The following is a 20506-nucleotide window of genomic DNA, read 5'->3' as shown; positions in this document are numbered from 1 at the left end:
TGAATAAGGAAGTGTTATTTACGCCTTCACATAACACAAGAACCAGGGTTTACCCAATGAAATTAATAGCCAGCTGGTTTACGACAAACAAAAGGAAGTATTTCTTCACACAACGCACAGTTAACCTGTGGAACTCATTGTCAGGAGATGTTATGAAGGCCAAAAGTATAACTGGCTTCAAAAAAGAACTAAATAAGTTCAGGGAGGATCGGTCCAGCAATGGCTATTTGCCAAGATGCTCAGGGATGCAGTCCTATGCTCTGCGTGTCCCTACGCCTCTGACAAGGGGACCGATGGTGGGACTGGACAACAGGATGGATCACTCGATAATTGCCCTGTTCTGTTCATTCCCTCTGGGGCACCTGGCATTGGCCGCTGTCAGAAGACAGGATACTGGGCTAGATGGACCATTGGTCTGCCCCAGTCTGGCCAGTCTTATGTTCTGGGGAGTTCCCTTTCTGAGAAGGGCCTGGGGGAGCAAGGCTGGCTCAAGGAAGGCTCCCGACAAGAGCACTGAGCTAGGGCTTTCAAGGAGCAGGGAGATCCCTGTGGGAAGCTGCCAGAGTCCTGGGGCAGGAGAGGCAGTGGGGAGAAAGCCTACGAGGAGGAAGGAGCAGCGGAGAAGCTCGGCAAGGCCCAGGAACAGGGGCTGAGAAGCAGGGAATGTCAGCGAGCCCAAGAGAACCAGACGCAGTATTATTCGGACTTTCAGTTGGACCTTTCGTTACTGTGGAAGGGGCTGAACTTAAGAGGAAGGCCCAGAGCTAGGCCAAGGAAGTGGCCACCAGAGTTTGACAGGGGCAAAATCCCCTGCAAAACAGCACACTGCTGGCCGGGGGCACTCTGGCAGGAAGAGGCCCGCATTACACAGACACATTCAAATTAGCAATAAGACCACAGGGAGGGCGATTAACCATTCGAACAAACTCCCAAGGGAAGCGGCAGCTTGTCCATCTCTCCATGTCTTCAGATCCTCACTGGTGGCCTGGCGGAAGGCATTCCTTGCCCACACACAAGTGGCTGGGCTCAGGATGGGGGGAACTGGGTGAAATTCTCTGGCTTGTGCCACACAGGAAGCCAGACTGGATGATCTCCTGGCCCTAGGAACTCTGAATCTAGGAACTGCCTGGGAAAGCCAGCAGCATGATTCACGAGCCATAGTGCCAAAGAGGAGCGATACGGCTTATATTAATGGGACCCCCTGACTCACAGCCCCCCGTCTCTGGGGCAGTTTCTTTCAGCACTTCTGCTGCTTTACTCTCACTGTTCACCCAGGGTGAAATTGGCCCCGTGCAGACGGCCCAGACAAGCCCTATGTGCTCAGGTGGGAGTTCCTGGGGCTGGTGAATTTCACCCTGTGAACCTGACATTGAGCTGACGGGCGATCAGCATGGGGGATCATCAGACTATGCTGGTTCCTGGGCTGGTCGGAGGCTCAGAATCAGCACAGCGACAGGCTGCACTCTGGTTCTTAGGGTTATGAGGGACTACTTTTTTTACAAAAGATGGAAGAACACCGAACAGAAAGCTGCTCTTATATTCTCTGTATAAATAGTTCTCCCAGGGGGTTGGCAAAGGAGTCGGTTTCCCTGCTGCCTGCCCTCTTTGCTCCCAGAATCTGAGCTCTCGTTTAAAAACAAGTTTCTGGCCCTTATACTGGAGTAGAAAAGCATCCAGTTGTGACCCTGAGTGCTCAGAGAGCCTGAAACAACAACGCTGAGAGAAGCGTCAATGGTTCTATTGACGCCGGTGGGTGTTAACTCTGAAGCCTAATGGTGACCATTTAATTGTCAACATTATTAACTATTTCTCTGCCAACAAACTATGTGAGGAAGGGGAGAGGAAAACCTATTATGGAGGCCTGCCCGCCTGCTGTGAGTGGTGCCTCTTGGCATTACAAAAGAGTTGAGCCGCAATTGTTGGTACAGTTTGAGTTGTGGGCGGAGCTTCCGCTTTGACCCCGATCTCTCTGGAGGACAATAAAAGGCTGTGCCGGCCAGAGCTGAGCCTCTACATTCTCACCGACAGCTGCTGAATCTGTTGCGTTCAGTGCACACCCCACCTGTCCTTTATCTCTGTGTAAAATGTACATCTACCGTGGCAGGCACGTGGTCTGTGACTTATTGCAGCCACATGCCTAGCCGCTCCTTGCACTGCAGGTGGGTAACGGAAGAGCTGTCCTGTTTAGAAACAGCCGCAGCCTGGAGAGAGAATCCAGGGGGTCGCTAACTCCCAGTGTTTTATTTCTCACCGCTCCTTCCTCATCTAGGAACCGGGGGTGGAAGGGGAACCTCTCTCCTCACGCTCTGTACTCAAAATAGCTGTCTCTGACTTCTCTCTCCTGGGCGGTCACCCTCTTCCCTGAGGGGAAGGTTTGGTACGTCCGCAGATTCTCCGGAGACACGCGGAATAAATGCCATTGGGTCTTCGCGCTCAGAGGCGGGCTGGGGAGAAACAGAAGAGCAGAACGTGGGTTACACGGCGTGGGATCAGCCCCTGAAAGCTCAGCCCTGTGTCCAATGGGAGAGGAAGGGTGGGCAGGGGACACATGGAGCCTTGCACAAGTGAGTTCACTGGGGTGCGTACGTGCTCACTGGTGCAAATACAGGTTGCACAGTCTGGCCCTGACTGCAAAAATGTTTAGGCGGGTTGGAAAGGGAAATCCAGTTGGTTATCACAGCTGGAGTCCCATGGATCTTCTCAAGCACTCTTGGATCACACTTGGTGGAGGACCAGGATGTGTGTGTGTTTGCAACAGCAGGTGGTAAATTATGTGTGTATCTTAGGCTCTGCTTGTACAAACACATCCATACAGCCCTGAGTATCCTCCCATTTCATTCTACTCAGAGACGGCATTCAGCGCTCGCTCAGGGGTTGGCCCTAGCCCCCCTTCAATCTACACACACAGCCCTCTCCATCCGGTACTTTCAACCTGGGCTAGCTGGGGGGGGTGCGTTAGCGCCCCAGGGGCTGCTTTCACTGAAGCAGGCAACGCACCCTCTCGAACGCTGCCAGTCCTCCAGTGCCTTCCCCCAGGCAGCCTGGGTGCCCAGAGGGACAGACAAGCTCTCCCACAATTCCCTAGGAAAGAATCACAGAGCCCCGCAGGAGAGCCTGCAATGCTCATGGGATGGGGGGGCCGGACGTAACACCAGTGAGGACACACTAATGCGGGTCTGGCTTTGCAGTGCGGCTGGTGTGAAGACATGGGCCAGTTCACACTCTCCAAGGGTCACATCCATGTTCAAGGGGCTGAAAATCAGCCCAGCTTAGTTTTCATCTTGATTCCTTTAGGCTTGTCTACATGGCAAGTTACGGTGCTGCCAGACAGGATGTGAATCTGCAGTGCACCTGACCATCAATTTATCCTCTGCTCAGCTCTAACCCAGGGTGCCATTTCAGATTTTGGGGGGCAACTTTAACCATGATTCCAAAGGCTACTTGGGCACCTGAAAACTCTTGTTTTTTTGCAGATAATAACTTAGATACAGTGCTCCTGTTGGATAATAATTTCTAATTCCTATGTAAAGAAAGAAAATTAAATAAATACACCTCTACCCCGATATAACGCTGTCCTCGGGAGCCAAAAAAACTTACCGCGTTATAGGTGAAACCGCGTTATATCGAACTTGCTTTGATCCGCCGGAGCGCGCAGCCCCGCCCCCCGGAGCGCTGCTTTACTGCGTTAGATCCGAATTCGCGTTATATTGGGGTAGAGGTGTATTAGACCCACCCAGCTCTAATACTTGTTGCGCCAATTCACTTAAGGGACACTGGTTAGGTTTAAAAAATTAATATATATTCTTACTTTGTTACTAACTCTTGAATATAACAATTGTAGAAAAACCTAGATTACTTTCTATCACTTTTTTGCAGTTCATCAAGCTTGGAATAGAGCATTTAACTTTTGGAAACATCCTATTAGGGCCAGGCCCCGGGAGTTTATACTGCACCTGCCTGGGGCTCTAGGGGTGTTACCCCACTACAAATAACAGACTAGAAACTGACTTTAAACAGGAGTGAAACTGACACTTTCAAGTCACTTTCATAGTATTGCCGACCCCAAATGTTCAAAAATCAGGCTCACCAAAAATCATGAGATTGGCTTTAAAATATTGAGATTATGTAAAAATAATGGATTTATTGGCCTTTTTATTTACATTCTGCTTTTTGAGCCTTTAAGGTGCCCTGGAGTCACATTTTGAAGCTGTTCCCACAGCCGCAATGGCTAGAAACTTCATTTTTCTTTAAGAATGAAGGCTGAAATCATCGCATATCACTTGATTCCAGGAGCTGGGGCTTTAAGGAAAACAATAATTATCATGAGACTCATGACACATTCATGAGAGTTGGCAACACTGCTTTCACTTCTGTTTAAAGGCTAACTACTTTCCAGAAGGCTCTTAAACACAACACTACAGTGATTGAGGTGCAGTTTTCACAGGAGAATATTTTAAGTCAAACACCAAGAAACTTCCACATTTTAAAGTTGGGGAAAAAACGGAGACTTCTGAGGTATCTCAGGGCCACGGCAGGCAGGAAAGGAAAATAAACAGTCACAGGTGCTCTGGGCAGCTATTCCTCTTGAAAGAAAGTTGGAGGGTCAAATCTTCTAGCCCTTAATCAAGTAAAACTTCTATTGCCATCAGCGCCTCCACTCACAGATATAAACCTCACAGTGACCATGTGATAACATGTGGGATCAATAACTATACACTTCATACTTAAATATCTGAGCCGTCTTACCCAGAGTTACACAGCTTACATGCCTTGGCTCAGGGACTGGATTTTCTGGCCTATTCTGAACAGTGCTGAGCACACAGATGGTGCCCAGTGAATAATGAAAGTCATGACAATAATGGTCGACTTTATGGACTCTGTGGATGCAGTTTCTGTTCTTTGTTCCGGAATTGGTCTGAATACAGCTGACACCCTACGAATTTGATGTATGATCACATCTGATACTCATCTGACACCTTCTCGTTCCTTCCTTTTCTCAAACTCAGAACAAAAAATGACCAAACAAAATGGTTTTCAGTCATGGGAGAGACCGGACACGCTTTCCTCATACACTGCTGTGACTACACCTCAGTTTTAACCTCCTGGGCTGCAGACAGCTCTGCCAATGCCTCTCAGGCCAGACCTGCAGCCCTTCCCCCTGCTGTCCGGCCCTAGGTCCCCCTATTCTGTCCTGGGCTAGCCCAGCCCTGGGCTCCCCACACACAGCCCTGACGGTGCCCCTCGAATCCTGATTTGAACCCTGCTCCCCCTGCTGTTCCATTCCTTGGCCTCTCCGGAGCAGAGACTGACTCACGATGAACTAGCTTTCACATTGAACATGTTAGGAACCAGCATGGTAGTAATGGTCTTGCTTCGTAGCGACAAGGTGGGGGAGGGAATATCTTTTATTGGACCAATTTGGAGGGTGAGAGAGACAAGCTTTTGAGCCACGCAGAGCTCTGCCTCGGGTACTGCGCGTGTCAGCTAAATACAAGGCAGAATGGATGGTTTTGCTTGAGTAATAAGCAGGTGCTGTAAGGGACCATTCAAGGCAGAGTATGTCATAGTAACAATCTGTTTCTAAATGGCTACTAAAGGGTTAATAAAGGATCAACAGACATTGTAGACACGAGCAGTGTATGTTATAAATGGTGCTAAGCAATCTGTAGATGACCTGACAGAGGTCTATAAACTCATGACTGGTGTGGAGAAAGTGAATAGGGAAGTGTTATTTACTCCTTCTCATAACACAAGAACTAGGGGTCACCCAATGCCATTAATAGGCAGCAGATTTAAAACAAACAAAAGGAAGTATTTCTTCACACAACGCACAGTCAACCTGTGGAACTCCTTGCTGGATGATGTCGTGAAGGCCAAGACTATAACAGGGTTCAAAAAAGAACTAGATAAGTTCATGGAGGATAGGTCCATCAATGGCTATTAGCCAAGATGGGCAGGGATGGTGTCCCTAGCCTCTGTTTGCCAGAAGCTGGGAATGGGTGACAGGGGATGGATCACTTGATGATTACCGGTTCTATTCATTCCCTCTGGGGCACCTGGCATTGGCCACTGTCAGCAGACAGGATACTGGGCTAGATGCACCTTTGGTCTGACCCAGGATGGCCGTTCTTATGACCTGCCAGGCTCCATAACAATTAATTGGACAAATTAGATGAACAAAGACAGGCCGATGGACGCGCTTGATCACAGTCTATAAGTACCTACACTGGGAACAGAAATTTGACAGTCGAGGGCTCTGGAATCTAACAGACAAATGTCCATCAAGCTCCAATGACTGGAAGCTGAAGCTAGACAGATTCAGACTGGAAATAAGGGGCATTTTTTAACAGTGAGGGTGATTAACGATTGGAATAAATTTCTAAGGGTCGTGGTGGATTCTCCATCACTGGCAATAATTAAATCAAAACTGGATGTTTTCCTGAAAGATCTGCCCTGGTTCAAGCAAGAATTAATACTGGGAAGTCCTGGGGTCTGTGTTATTCAGGAGGTCGGACCAGATAATCACAGTGAACTCTTTTGGCTTTATAATCTATGCCCCGTGTATTAAAACATCTATTAATCATTTATCAACCCTTCGTAAACTATTTATGAAGGCAGCCTTAATACAAAGCACGACTGTTACGGCCCCGTGACTCTATTATCAAGTGACTGTACCTTGTCTCAAAAACATCCTGGTTCCAGCAGACGTTTGCTTCCATCCAGGTTAAGGCCAAAAGGAACCATTAGCTCATAGCCTGACCTTGTTCCTTTCAACTGGACTCAGGAAGGGACATGGTTTGATAACCACTGAGAATGGGCTTGGTACGGGACATGCAGAGCTCAGCCCCTCTTCCTTCAGAGCCTAACCATGTATTTAGATCCCTGAGTCTGCCCTGTACTAATATATTTGCCCTTTGACACAACAGTGTGGGTGGGTCAGCTTTTGTGGCCTGCATCATGCAGGAGGTCAGACTAGATGATCATAATGGTCCCTTCTGACCTTAAAGTCTATGAGTCTTTCAGTCTTATTCCTTGCTTTCCAGGCACTGACATAAGGGGCCACTACACCAAACCCCACAAACACTGTAGGAATCCATCCCTGGGGAGTGGGGGGGGGGGGTCATAGGGTATTCAAGGAGCAAAATCGTTATCAAAGGCCTAAATTGCTAATACCATTAGTGACAAGCATGTGTGTTAATTTTAACGTGTGCTCCTTTTATCATCAGTCTAATGAGACCCCAGCATTACACATCAATGTGCATAGGAGAAAAATCTACAATGCCTTTCTCCTCCGCTGAAAGGTGTTTATGGGTCAGAGTGGGTGAGCCTCCCGCCCGCTGCTGTGGCCACAAGAACGTACGCCAGCCTTGCGGTAGGGAGCAGGAGTCGGGGGGTGATTTTACCTCTGAATGCGACATTGGCAGGGCCGGCTCCAGGCACCAGCTTGGCAAGCAGGTGCTTGGGGCGGCCACGCCGGAGAGGGGCGGCAGGTCCAGCTATTCGACGGCAATTCGGCGGACAGTCCCTCACTCTCGCTCGGAGCGAAGGACCTTCTGCCGAATTGCCGCCGCAGATCGCGATCGCGGCTTTTTTTTTTTTTGGCTGCTTGGGGCGGCCAAAACCCTGGAGCCGGCCCTGGGCATCGGTGAGACCAATATTGGAAACCTGCCTCCACTTCTGGTGGCCCTGGGCACAAAAGGCTCCAGGGCTGCAGAAAATGCCGTACTGTGGAAGACTTCCAGAGCTCCAGCTGTTTAGCTTATTACAAAGATTAAACGGTGACATGATTACAATGTGTAAGGACCTTCCCGGGGAGACTATACCGGTCTAATGGGCTCTTTATTCTGGCAAAGAAAGGCAGAACAAGAACCAGTGGCTGGAAGCTGAAGCCAGACAAATTCCAGTTAGGACCTGGACGCACATTTCTGCCAGTGAGGGGGATTACGCCCCGGAACAAACTACCAAGGGACGTGGTGGATTTTCCATCTCTTGATGCCTTCATATCAAGACTGGCTGCCTTTCTGGAAGTTGTGTTAGCCAAACACAAGTTATTGGGCTCAGTAAGGGGGTAACTGGGTAAAATTCTCTGGTCTGTGCTCCACAGAAGGTCAGACTAGATCAGGGGTCGGCAACCTTTCAGAAGTGGTGTGCCGAGTCTCCATTTATTCACTCTCATTTAAGGTTTTGCGTGCCAGTAATACATTTTAATGTTTTTAGAACGTTTCTTTCTAGAAGTCTATAATATATAACTAAACTACTGTTGTATGTAAAGTAAATAAGGTTTTTAAAATGTTTAAGAAGCTTCATTTAAAATTAAATTCAAATGCAGACCCCCCCGGACCGGTGGCCAGGACCCGGGCAGTGTGAGTGCCACTGAAAATCAGCTCGTGTGCCGCCTTCGGCACGAGTGCCATAGGTTGCCTACCCCTGGCCTAGATCATCCAATCTTCTGGCCTGAAACTCTGACTACTTTTTCTCTGCTGGGCAATGTGAAAATGAACCTGCGTCCCAGCACTAGATGGCATCTGTGCATCTGGGTTTGAACTTCTTAGCATTTTGCAGCCCACAAGAGGCCACGGTTGAATTCCCACACTTCCACTCAGACAACAATGTACAGGCACTTTCTGTCTATTTCAACCCCCCCCAGAGACTGGCAGAAACTGATTGCCAAATGCAGTTAGTCTTTTGCTCAGGAAACTTTGGAGAGCCAAGTCTGGGAGTTGGGGATGCTGAGCATCATACAGTCTATGAAGAACAGACTGAGATCACTATATTTTTTTCTATACGGCATCACCGCAGAAATCATTGGCAAATTTTGAATGCTCAAGCATGTATATAAGGAGGAAGGGATGCATCTGTAATAATGTTGTGGCTTCACATGTACAGCGATCATGTTCACTGGCGATGCGCATCTGTAATTTCACCCTCTTGTGCGTACATATTACAATACATTCTTTAACTACCTGCTCAGATACTTTTTCCGCAGGAGCCCTGTCACATTCTGTGCACAGGTTGGACAGTGAATGAGGCCGGGTGGTGTAGGGAGTACAACTGGGACACAGAAAGGAACAAAAGCTTGATTCACTGATGAAGTTGCAGAGGGTTTTGAATGAGAGGTTCTGAGGAAAACGTAGCATCTGACTGTAATATGTTACCTTGCAGTATGTGATGCAGCCACTAGATGTCTGCGTGCTATGTAGAACTGCAGACATGTTATATTTCCTGGTAAACAGAGGACAAAGCTGGAACTCAAGCTATGTGGAAGTCTGTTTGTTTGTGCCTATAGTCTGCACTACATGCCTCTGCTTTCACATGGACTGTGCTTCTATATGTCATGACAGTCTTTAATTACATTATCACTATCTCATAATGCATATGCACAAAGGGGCAAAGTTAAGGTTGCCCAGGCAGCCTTGCTCTGTCATGTCCTGACTACTGAGTGCTTGACTTTGCAACCCGACTGTCCTTTTAAAGTAGGTTTTTACTTTTAAAAAAAATGAAATTATGTAGGGTTACCATACGTCCTCTTTTTCCCGGACATGTCCGGCTTTTCGGCACTCAAACCCCCGTCTGGGGGGAACTGCCAAAAAGCTGAACATGTCCAGGAAAATGGCGGCTCTGCTCCTCCCCGACTCTTCGGCTCTGTTTAAGAGCCGGGCTGCCCGAGCGCTACCGGCTTCGGGCAGCCCCCATGCCTCCAGACCCTGCGCCACTGGAGCCCGGGAGGGGAAGTGCCCGGCTGGGGGCACAGGGTCCGGAGGCAAGGGGGCTGCCCGAAGCCTAAGCGCTACCAGCTTCACGGTTTGCCGGGCAGCCTCCAGACCCTGCGCCCCCGGCTGGGCGCTTCCCCTCCCAGGCTCCAGCTGCGCTGGTGAAGCGCCGGCCGGGGGCGCAGGGTCTGGGGGCTGCCCGGCAAACCGTGAAGCTGGTAGCGCTCGGGCAGCCCTTTCCCCGTGGCTAGGAGTGGGAGGGAGGAGGGGGCGGAGTTAGGGCGGGGAAGGGGCGGAGTTGGGGCGGGGCTAGGGGTGGGGAAATGGGAGGGGCCAGGGCCCGTGGAGGGTCCTCTTTTTTTATTTAATAGATATGGTAACCCTAAAATTATGTATAGTTGCTTTTCCTTGTAGAAATAATCTAATCACTGTGTCAATGTTCCTGGGATTTTTACTTTTTATACTCATGAGCAGATGGCTAGACACAATGTGACAATTCAAATCTGCCATCTGTTACTGAAACACCTGGTCCAATATTTCCCTCAGGAGAAGAAGCCTCCCAGTGCCATTATGTGAAACAAGAGGAGTTTTGACACACACCGGAACAATGAGCTCGCAGAATGTGGTGGCATCATGCTAATGATTTGGTTTGTGGGTAAGAACTGGACAGTCAGATCCACTAATTTATTCCATAGTTTAAACAAACCGTTTGGAAACCTAGCGTGTCTTCACTGCAGGTGTGGGACAATCAGGAGATCAAGGAACTAAAGGGTTGTCTCCAAGCAGAGGAGCTTTCTTGTGATGACTTGGTCTCCCGTGATATGGACAGGGCTGGAACATGGAGTTGGGGAGCTGTCTCCCTACAGAGCTCCTGATGGGATCCCACACATTTCCAAGGTGCTAGCAGGAAGGTTTGCATAGCACTTTCAGGCCATCTATGGGAAATGGTCTTCTGCCCTTCTGACCACCCAAGGACTGACCGTGACCCCTAGCCATGAAGAGTAGGAGAAAGAAGGATCAGAGGTTGCTCTCTCCATATCAGGGTGCAGTATGAAATCGCCCTCAAAGCGTATTGATTAGGGTTCCTGGGCGCTACAATGAATAACAACAATAATAATGTCGATCCCACCAGAGAAATGTGCCGATGAGTCAGGTGAAGCTTGTGAAGTGCTTTGAGATCCCTGGATGAATGCACCGATGACTATCAAAGTGAAGGCATATCACATAATGAGGGTAGGTGTCACCCGCTCTGGTGCTGGCATCACGGCTGCAGGCCAAGCGCCTCGGTGGGCTAGGCAGATACCGCTCATTAGCCAAAGGGCTGCCTCAATGAATCCGTAAAGGTCATTTGTAAATAGAATGGGAGAGAAGAAATTGCCATATGAGATAGTCCCAAAGCGACTGGTTCTTTATTAATGCCCAGGGCCCCCGGAGATTACACATGACCAGTTCTGCAGTTCTTGCAGAGTCACGTTTCTGCACTGCAGGACAAGCATAAGCACTTCATATGTTATTGAACAGCGTTCGACAGACAGAACACCGTTTTCGCGGGAGGGAATAATTCTTATTTCCCAAGCACGTCCCTCTGGCCGTGAAACAAATAAAACCTCTCTCTTCTCTTCAGAGTGCTTCCCAATGTCAGAGCTGTGTACAAAACTGAACCGAGTCTCAGAACGGCCCAGGTAGGTAGGTACATCCGCATTGTCAAGTCACTTAGCCTCCCTGTGCCTCGGTTTCGCATCTGTGCAATGGGGCTCATAGCAACTGCCCCCACCTCACGGGGGTGTGGAGAGGATCAGTGCATGAAAGGCAGGGAAGGGCTCAGCTTTTATGGGGTTGAGGGCCATGGGAGCTAGACAGTATTAGAACCCTGTCACATGCTTGCTGGGCCCAGTAAATCAAGTAGGTCTAGGGCCCCCGTGCCAGAGCAGGTGCTCCCATTTGACAAATTAAGAAGGCAGGGCAACGCCTGGAGTCTATAAAGGACCAGAGAGAGAGTCAAGGGCCGCCTGGATCAGTCAGAGAGATGCAGAGAGAGACAGAGAGAGCCAGGAGATCCGCTGAGTGTGAGAGTCAGGCTGGGCAGATGGGAGCTGCCAGAGCCAGACGGTGGTTCCTGGGGGAAGGCTGAAGGCAGCAGAGCAGCAAGGAGGGGTTTCTGTGCGACATCCCCAAGCCAGAGGGCCAGGGCTGGAGAGGAGCTTCCCTGCTGACATCTCCAGGGCCAGAGAGCTGGACCCAGGGAAGGCCAGCGGGGACTGAGGGATGCTCCCTGCTAAAGATGATCTCCCAGCAGAGCGTCTGCGGAGGTTCCCGCGGGAAGAGCGGGGTTGCATGCTGGGGTGGCTATCCTGGGACAAGGACAGGAGACGGCTATGCTGGATAGCTGGGGGCAGGGGATGCTGGGGGGCTAGGGAGCGAGTGGGGTGAGGGATGCTGGGGCTACGCCAGACACTCGGGGCGGGTGAGGGACGCTGGAGCATATGCTGCATTTACTGTAAGAACTCTGTTGGGGAATTCTGCGGTATTGAACTGGGACTTGTTACGATTTATGTGCTCAGGACTCTTGTAACAAATGAACCCCACAATATATTTATACTTGGGAGTCTGCAGGAGGGAAACCGAGGCAGGCGTGCCTGTTGTGGAGCAGCCTACCACCGCAGGGCACTCCAGGTGGGGTGGCCCTATGATGCACCCCCATTTTACAGATGGGGAAACTGAGGCTCTGCGAAGTTTGTTTTAAGTGACCTGTCCAAGGACACCCAGGAAGTCAGTGCTGGAAACAGAACCAAGGTCTCTTGAAGCCCAGGCATGTGCTTGGACTACAGCTGCTCAGAAAATTTCCATCAGGACGATGTTCCAGGGTAACATTTCTGTCTGCCCACAGACCTTGACCCACAGGATAGAATAGGGGCACCAAGCGCCCGAACAGCAGCTCCTATGAGGCAAGCGTCCCTGTGGCAAAAGGCAGGTTAATGTCGAACTGACTTGAAACGTAGCATGTTGGGTCCTTTCAACAACCAGAAAGGAACCAGTTGGATTTCAGGAAGGTCGAAATGTTTCAACATTTCTGAATCAAAAACGTCAGAATTTCTGTTCCACTAAATCTTTTGATATTTCAACTTCTGGTCCTGATCTGGGTTGAAAACCAGTGCTGAAAATATCCGCCTCAGCTCTAGCTTTAACCGCTAGGCGATGCTCCTCTTTACAGCATCCTACCTCAGCATGGCAACCCAACTTTTCCCTTTGGTCGTCTTTCTTTGCTCTCCTGTTGTGTGAGGGCAGGGATGGGGCTGGCTGATTGGAAGTCTGGGGGTGGTGGATGGAGCCCACAGGAACTAACGACCCGCCCACTCAGGAAGGAGGGGCCACAGGAGCCAAAAATCACACGCTCACTTGGGACAACAAAAAAAGAAAACGAGACTGGGAGTGTGGGTCAGTGGTATGAAAGAAGGGTGAATGATGCTGGATTGACCACCCAGGGGCTGAATTCCTCTATGGCAGGGGCACCCACCCCCTCTGACATGCCACCAGTCAGGGGACACCGCTAGAGGGCAGACAAGAGATCCAGTCTCCATGGCCCGTTCAGTTTTTGGTGCCTTTGCCGAAATTTCCAGCACGTGGTGATCAATTAGTGCTGCTCGTGGTGGTGGTTTGTGTCCTGAAGTCCCTGTGGTCCTGGTGTAACCCCAGTGACATGAGGGGAGTTACCCCAGGGATGAATTTGACTCACAGCTCTTAGTGCACGGTTAAAGCAGGCTTAGGGCACCTCCTGTGGATGGTTATTTGAGGCTTTAAGGCAGGTCGCGTAGCCACAGGGGCAGGGAGCTGTGCCAAGGCCGCTAGGAAAGCGAAGGTCCTGAGGCTTGGGCTGACGTTCAGAGGCGGTGCGATCGGGAAAGCTGAGCACAGCAGGGTACTAACGCTGCCTCGGATTGCGAGATCCCTTTTGGGTGCGTCCACGATTCGCAGCTCCTAGGGGCAGGCTGTCCAACGCGTGCTGAGCTCTGTCTCGGTAGCGCTCTGCCTCCTGGGGGAAGGCAGTGAATGAAGGACGTGGGGAAGACGCCAGCGAGAGCGGATTAGTCCCTTAACACCGGAACTCTCAGTCCCCAGGGTTCCGAGCACATCATGGGCTCCAGGTGCGGCTCCACCTCCCAGGGTGATTCTGCAAAGCTTGACATGCACCTGGGCGTGAGCCAAGACTCTCAGTCGGATCATAAGACTGTTAATCTATTGGCCCAGATTCTCCTCCGTACTGCTGAGCCGGCCCACAGGGTCCCTAAAGCCAGTGTAACTAGCCCCAGTCACCGCTGCCTAGATGGACCCTCCTGCAGGGCAGTGCTGGCATCATGGCTCCTACGCCATCCACCCGGCTGCTGATATAAAGGGGCCGGGCAAACGGCTAGGGGGTGTGGCCAGGGCTTCCCCATAAACAAGGGAGAGGTTATTTGACCTCTGTCTCTGGCATTGGTGCGACCGCTGCTGGAATCCTGTGTCCAGTGCTGGAGGCCACAATTCAAGCAGGATGTTGATAAATTGGAGAGGGGCCAGAGAAGAGACACAAGACCGATTAAAGCATTAGGAACCTGCTTTATAGTGACACATTCAAGCAGCTTGATCGATTTAGTTTAACAAAGAGAAGGTTACAGGGTGACTTGATTACAATCCATAAGTATCTACATGGGGAACAAATATTTAATCATGGGCTCTTCAATCTAGCAGAGACAGGTCTAACACGATGCAATGGCTAAATGTTGAAGCAGAACAAATTCAGACTGGAAATAAGGCATCCATTTTTAACAGTGAGGGTAATCAACCTCTGCAACAACTTACCAAGGGTTGTGGTGGATTCTCCATCACTGACAATTTTCAATCAAGACTGGCTGTTTTTCTGAAAGCTCTGCTCTAGGAGTTACTGTGGGGCAGGTCTCTGGCCCGTGTTATACAGAAGGTCAGACTAGATGATCACAATGGTTCCTTCTGGCCTTGGAATCTACCGACCACTCAGGGATGTAGGCACCCAGCATAAATTAAAGCAGCCTTCTTGCTACTCTAACTCAGTCTGCGGACCAATCCAGCACAGAGTCGGCCCAGAATGAGATGGGGGAGTGCAAAGGTGGCTATCCCTGCATCACATGCTCGGTAGCTCCAGAGGTAACCAGCCAAGGAGCGCCACCAGCTGTCTGTACTCCTTGGGCATGAATGCACAAAGCCCAAGAGGTTTGGCATTTTGTGCCTGCTTGTGTTTTGCCTTAGAAATACCGGGAATGTCAAGTCTGATCTTCCCCGGTTTTGCTAGGGGACTCTTGGGGGCTCGGAGGAACGGTGCATTGAGAGAGCTAATTTCAAGAAAGAAGTCCTTTGTCCCAAGTGTTCTTTAGGTAGCAGAGTCTGACTAAAATCCTGTCCCGTCTCTGGTGCTCACTTTCCAGGCTCTGGTGTCATGTGATGTCCTCGTTTCATTAGTTCTCCAAAGACCCTTCCAGGGCAGACATGCCATGAATAGGGCTAAAAAGGGTTTAATGGAAAGAAATATTACACAGCTGGAAACAGAAGAAATAGTTTGTTGGAATATTAAGCTGGGCAGCTGAAATCATGGGGTAGGTTTTATTCTGAAACCAGCAATCTATTTCCACTGTTACAAGTGCCTATGTCCTTCCACTGCTGAGAGTCCTAACGAAGAGCTCTCCAGGTGAGCGAGGACTCTGTCAGCAAAGCCAATGGGTTACAGTTCACACCTCTTCCTCAGAGGCGGAGTCTGCGCCCCCTATTGCAAACTGTACAAGAAAGAATGAGATTGGCTAGGCAGGGTTTTAAGCAGGCACTCTTCAATGCATCCCCTTCCCTCCATCCCAGTACATACGTGCCAGGCGCTCTCCCTCTTCCCTCCCAATGCCCAGCTAGACTGCAGCTGCCAGGCGGCTGGCTCTCTCAAGCGTGTGCAGACAGAAAGTGGCAGCATGCGCCAGGTCTGTCCATGCAGAGCTCGCCTGCTTCACAGCTAAACAAAACAGGACAGCCAAAGCCGCTGAGCTGCGCTGCAGCCCACGGAGATGCCCATGGAGCAAGGGTCTGAGCGTACCAGGGATTGGTGCCTTCCCTGTGTCTGAACAGTCCAAAAATGTCTTAACATTCCATTTCTCCTAAAGGATCCCAGAGGGCCAGAGGCTGCACAGCAGGTGCAGTGGGGGAACCAGCACCCAAAGGGTTAATTAAAACAGACTCAGTGGAGCCTAGGAAAGTGGGAACAGAAGCCCCTTCCTTCTTTGCAGCATGTCAGGTAATTCAAAGGGCTCATGTTTGCAGAGAGCCCGCCTCAATCCCCCCAGACAAAATCAGTGCATAGAAATAAGCCCTGTGGGTTTTATCCTACAGGAGCAATGGAAACGTGTAGAGGGTTGTGCCAGGGTCCCTGGTGGGGCGGGGGAGGAAAACGCTGCTGAAAAGAACAAAACCAAAACACTAGCAACAAAATGAACGACAACAGACATTTGGAAAGGACCGGCTTGCCCAGGCTTTGTGCAACCAGCGCAGAGTCGAGGTGGTCCAGGGCGTGGTTATTACAGAGGTGAGGCGGTCCAGGGGGTGGTTATTATGGAGTCGAGGGTAGAAAAGCAAACGCAAATGAGTCATTGCAAAACTAAAAGTTGCCTGTGTTTGGTGCCTCCTGCTTTCAGCCATTCCCTGGAGGAGCACAGTCTTGCCCAGAGCTGTCTCTCTGAGCTAGGGGATGCCAATCAGGATGTCTTGAGGGACACAGACAGCGCTCGCCCTATGGCAGGTGCATTAGGGGCATGTATTGGCAGCAGATTGAACCCTGCTTTGCTGCCATTCAGTGATGCTCAGGCCAGGGGTGATCATCAGGAGGGGTTCGGGCTCCTGCCTGGCGCCGCTTACCTCGAGCGGCACCGGGGTGGCAGTGGTGCACAGCGGGGCTAAGGCAGGCTCCCTGCCTGCCCTGGCCCCGCGCCGCTCCCGGAAGTGGTCAGCATGTCCGGCAGTGGCTCCTGGGGGTGGGGTGGGGCAGGCAGCTCCACCACATACTGCCTTCACCTGCGGGTACCACCCCCGAAGCTCCCATTGGCTACGGTTCCCCATTCCCAGCCAATGGGAGCTGCGGGGGGCGGTGCCTGCAGGTGAGGGCAGCACACGGAATCCTCTGCCCACCCCCCACCACACCCCCAGGGGCCACTGGAACGTGGTGCCGGATGCTTCCGGAAGCACCACGGGGCCAGGGCAGGCAGGGAGCCTGCTTAGCCCCGCTGCGCCACGGGGCTGGCAATCCCGTGGGCCGGAGTGAAAGCCCTGATGGGCTAGATCTGGCCCATGGGCCGTAGTTTGCCCTCCCCTGCTATAGAAGATTCTGAAGGACCCCCACAAAACTAACCTCCGTGCCCACTGGTTAACCCTGGGTGTTTAACCCTTTAGGGACTTGCTGGTTGGCTGGTTTGGGGAGGCGAGATGTTGTGCCATGGCATGGAGGGTTTCTGTTTGTAGGGAGGTGGGACTGGGCCTGGACTCTTGGAAGGAAGCAGTTTAAATGCCACCTGCCTCCCCCGGTTTGAAACAGTGATGCTACCAAACGGGCAGTGTTAATATTACCGCATGCTATGGACGCTGACCGCCCTGGATAGCTCGGGCAGGGGGATGGGGCATTGGCCAGGGCTTCATTGGCTCTTTTAATTCAACTTTCTGGGGTCCCGGCCTGGAAGCCATTTCACCTCAAATGTGGGGTGGCTGGACTTGCAGACATGCCTTCCAGCCAGTGTAACCGTGGTAGGTGACTTGCTGGTATAATTTTGAATGTGAAGACTGGGCCAATCTACTCTCATGCTTCAGGGCACTGCTGATTGCTGGGGGGTGGAACAGAAAGGAATAATCCCACCCTACTATTGCCCCCTCTCAAACCCCATTTACAGCAATGCACAACTGGCCAGGTGTGTGATGAGGTTATTTTCATAGAATCAATCATAGAATCATAGACTATCAGGGTTGGAAGGGACCTCAGGAGATATCTAGTCCAACCCCCTGCTCAAAGCAGAACCAATCCCCAACTAAATTATCCCAGCCAGGGCTTTGTCAAGCCTGACCTTAAAAAGCTCTAAGGAAGGAGATTCCACCACCTCCCTAGGTAACCCATTCCAGTGCCTCACCACCCTCCTAGTGAAAAAGTTTTTCCTAATATCCAACCTAAACCTCCCACACTGTAACTTGAGACCATTACTCCTTGTTCTGTCATCTGCTACCACTGAGAACAGTCTAGATCCATCCTCTTTGGAACCCCCTTTCAGATAGTTGAAGGCTGCTATCAAATCCCCCCTCATTCTTCTCTTCTGCAGACTAAACAATCCCAGTTCCCTCAGCCTCTCCTCATAAGTCATGTGCTCCAGCCCCCTAATCATTTTTGTTGCCCGTCGCTGGACTCTTTCCAATTTTTCCACATCCTTCTTGTAGTGTGGGGCCCAAAACTGGACACAGTACTCCAGATGAGGCCTCACCAATGTCAAATAGAGGGGAATGATCATGTCCCTCGATCTGCTGGCAATGCCCCTACTTATACAGCCCAAAATGCCGTTAGCCTTTTTGGCAACAAGGGCACACTGTCGACTCATATCCAGCTTCTCATCCACTGTAACCCCTAGGTCCTTTTCTCCAGAACTGCTGCCTAGCCATTCAGTCCCTAGTCTGTAGCGGTGCATGGGATTCTTCCGTCCTAAGTGCAGGACTCTGCACTTGTCCTTGTTGAACCTCATCAGATTTCTTTTGGCCCAATCCTCTAATTTGTCTAGGTCCCTCTGTATCCGATCCCTACCCTCCAGCGTATCTACCACTCCTCCCAGTTTAGTGTCATCTGCAAACTTGCTGAGGGTGCAGTCCATGCCATCCTCCAGATCGTTGATGAAGATATTGAACAAAACCGGCCCCAAGACCGACCCTTCGGGCACTCCGCTTGATACCGGCTGCCAACTAGACATGGAGCCATTGATCACTATTTTGCCTTCCTTCCTAGTGTTACTATCAGTTTAGAGCTCCCATCAGGTTGCTAGGCTCCTCCTAGAACAGCACTGTCCTGAACAGCCTAGACAACGGGCTTGGCAGCTGAATGAGGATGTAACGGAGCAGGAAAGGGCCAGGTTACACAGTTACTCAGGTCAGGCAGACATTATGCAAGGCTTAGCTCTCCTTTGCTGTCTTTCGGTCTTAAGAGCACAGCACACTTTGCAAAGGAAAGTCATCACCCCCATGTTACAGCCAGAGAAACTGAGGCACAGAGAAGGGATGCGATTACAGATCACTTGAATGAGGCGAGGGTGGTTCCTAACTGCTGGGCCAGCATGGAAGGAAGCACAGAGACAGCTGGGGTGGGAGGATACAGACCGGGCACCACGGCTGGCACACAGGTGGCATGGCGATCGCCAGGCACAGGGTGGGGGGAGAGATGGGGAACACAGAAGGAGAGCAGATCAGAGATGGAAGTAAGAGACGAATGGCTTGAGAGGAAGGACAAGAGGTTAGACTTGGAAGCAACTCAAAGGGAGGTTCAGGGGCACGCTCAGAGCTCTGGGGGAGCAGGACCATTCAGGCAGTGTTTTGGAGGCAAGCACAGTTGGTTGCAGAAGAGACTGCAGCAGTTGTGGTGGCAGAGGATTAGCGGGTGGACAAGTGATTGACCCATCGAGGCACGTGCAGTACAAGAGAAGATCTGCGCTAGGAGTAGGAGAAGGAAATGGGAGGACGCAGAAGTTACAGGACCGGGTGGAGGGAGGGGAGCAGGTTTGGGAGGAAAGATCGATTTGACTCTATTGAGCTGGAGGGGACAGTAAGCCATCCAGGATGAGACTTACTGGGAGTGACGGGAGAGTGAAGTGCAGGAGGTGGGGCTGGGGGGGGTGGGGGAACATGTATCTGAGACTTCGCAGGATGGAGGGGACAGCCGAACCCCGAGAGCGGATGGGGTCACTCAAGGACAGGGGATGGATGGAGAAGAGAGGGCTCATGGGAGCTCTTTGAGATGTAAGAGTGACACACTCAGAACCGATGGTGACTCCCTCCAGACAGAGCACCTGGTTGGTGGGGAAACACTTTCCAGGGGCCAAAAGTCTGGAGCTAGCGGAAGAGTCAATGAAAATCCCCCGCTGAGGGACGGCCCGTCAGGAGACACCCCACCTGATGGAGTCACGCCTGTCCCATCATGGTCTCCATCCCCGTTGCTGTAGGGGAGGCCGGAACCCAGAGCAAGCCTCACCAACTCAGCGAGTGCCCAGTCTGGCCAGTGCCAGGGGCCTGCTGCCATTTCGGATTCAGAGCCGCTTTAGTGCCCTTCTCATTCCAAAGAGCTTTACAAACAAAAGCAACGATCCTTGAAGTTTTAGCTTTGGTAGCACTTGGATATCAAGCCATAACAACAGCGACACCGACACTGCCGGAGTAGGATCACTTCACCCACCAGTGAAATGCACCCACCTCTGGGACAGAACAGGGCAGCTGTTTAACAAGAGATCAGAACAGGAAGTGCAAAATACTACCTCCAATTAATATTACCGGGGTAACTGCTAAGAAGGCTGAGTGTAGTTACCCAAACTGGAATTGACCAAGGACTCTATGACTAACATCTCAACCCTTATTAAAGTTTCTCCTATTGCAATGGCCATGTGTGGTCCAGGGCTTGTCATTATTTATATTACAATAGTCTCAAGCGATCCCAGCTAGGCTGTGTTGTATGCTGTACGGGCATAGAGCAAAAGACAGTCCTCTGCCCAAAGAGCTTACAATCTTAGACTGAGACGAGACGT

At 51.0% G+C, this 20506-nt stretch overlaps 1 protein-coding gene across 2 annotated transcripts in view; it reads right to left on the bottom strand.

Moving 5' to 3' along the window:
• Positions 1-2299: 2299 nt before the first annotated feature.
• The window catches only part of FAM166C (family with sequence similarity 166 member C), a 47183-nt gene continuing 28976 nt past the window's right edge, over positions 2300-20506 (bottom strand). Inside the window, exon 4 of one of the 2 annotated variants that reach the window (XM_054023445.1) lies at positions 2300-2444. In XM_054023445.1, the coding sequence (XP_053879420.1) occupies positions 2300-2444 (145 nt within the window). Of the gene's footprint in view, positions 2445-14283; positions 15222-20506 lie in introns of those variants that run through there. The other variant, XM_054023444.1, reaches the window with a different exon arrangement.

Source organism: Malaclemys terrapin, chromosome 3 (genome assembly GCF_027887155.1).
Source record: "Malaclemys terrapin pileata isolate rMalTer1 chromosome 3, rMalTer1.hap1, whole genome shotgun sequence".
NCBI classification, from domain to species: domain Eukaryota; kingdom Metazoa; phylum Chordata; order Testudines; family Emydidae; genus Malaclemys; species Malaclemys terrapin.
Note: the sequence above shows the minus strand (reverse complement) of the source record. Positions and strands in the feature narration are given on the sequence as shown.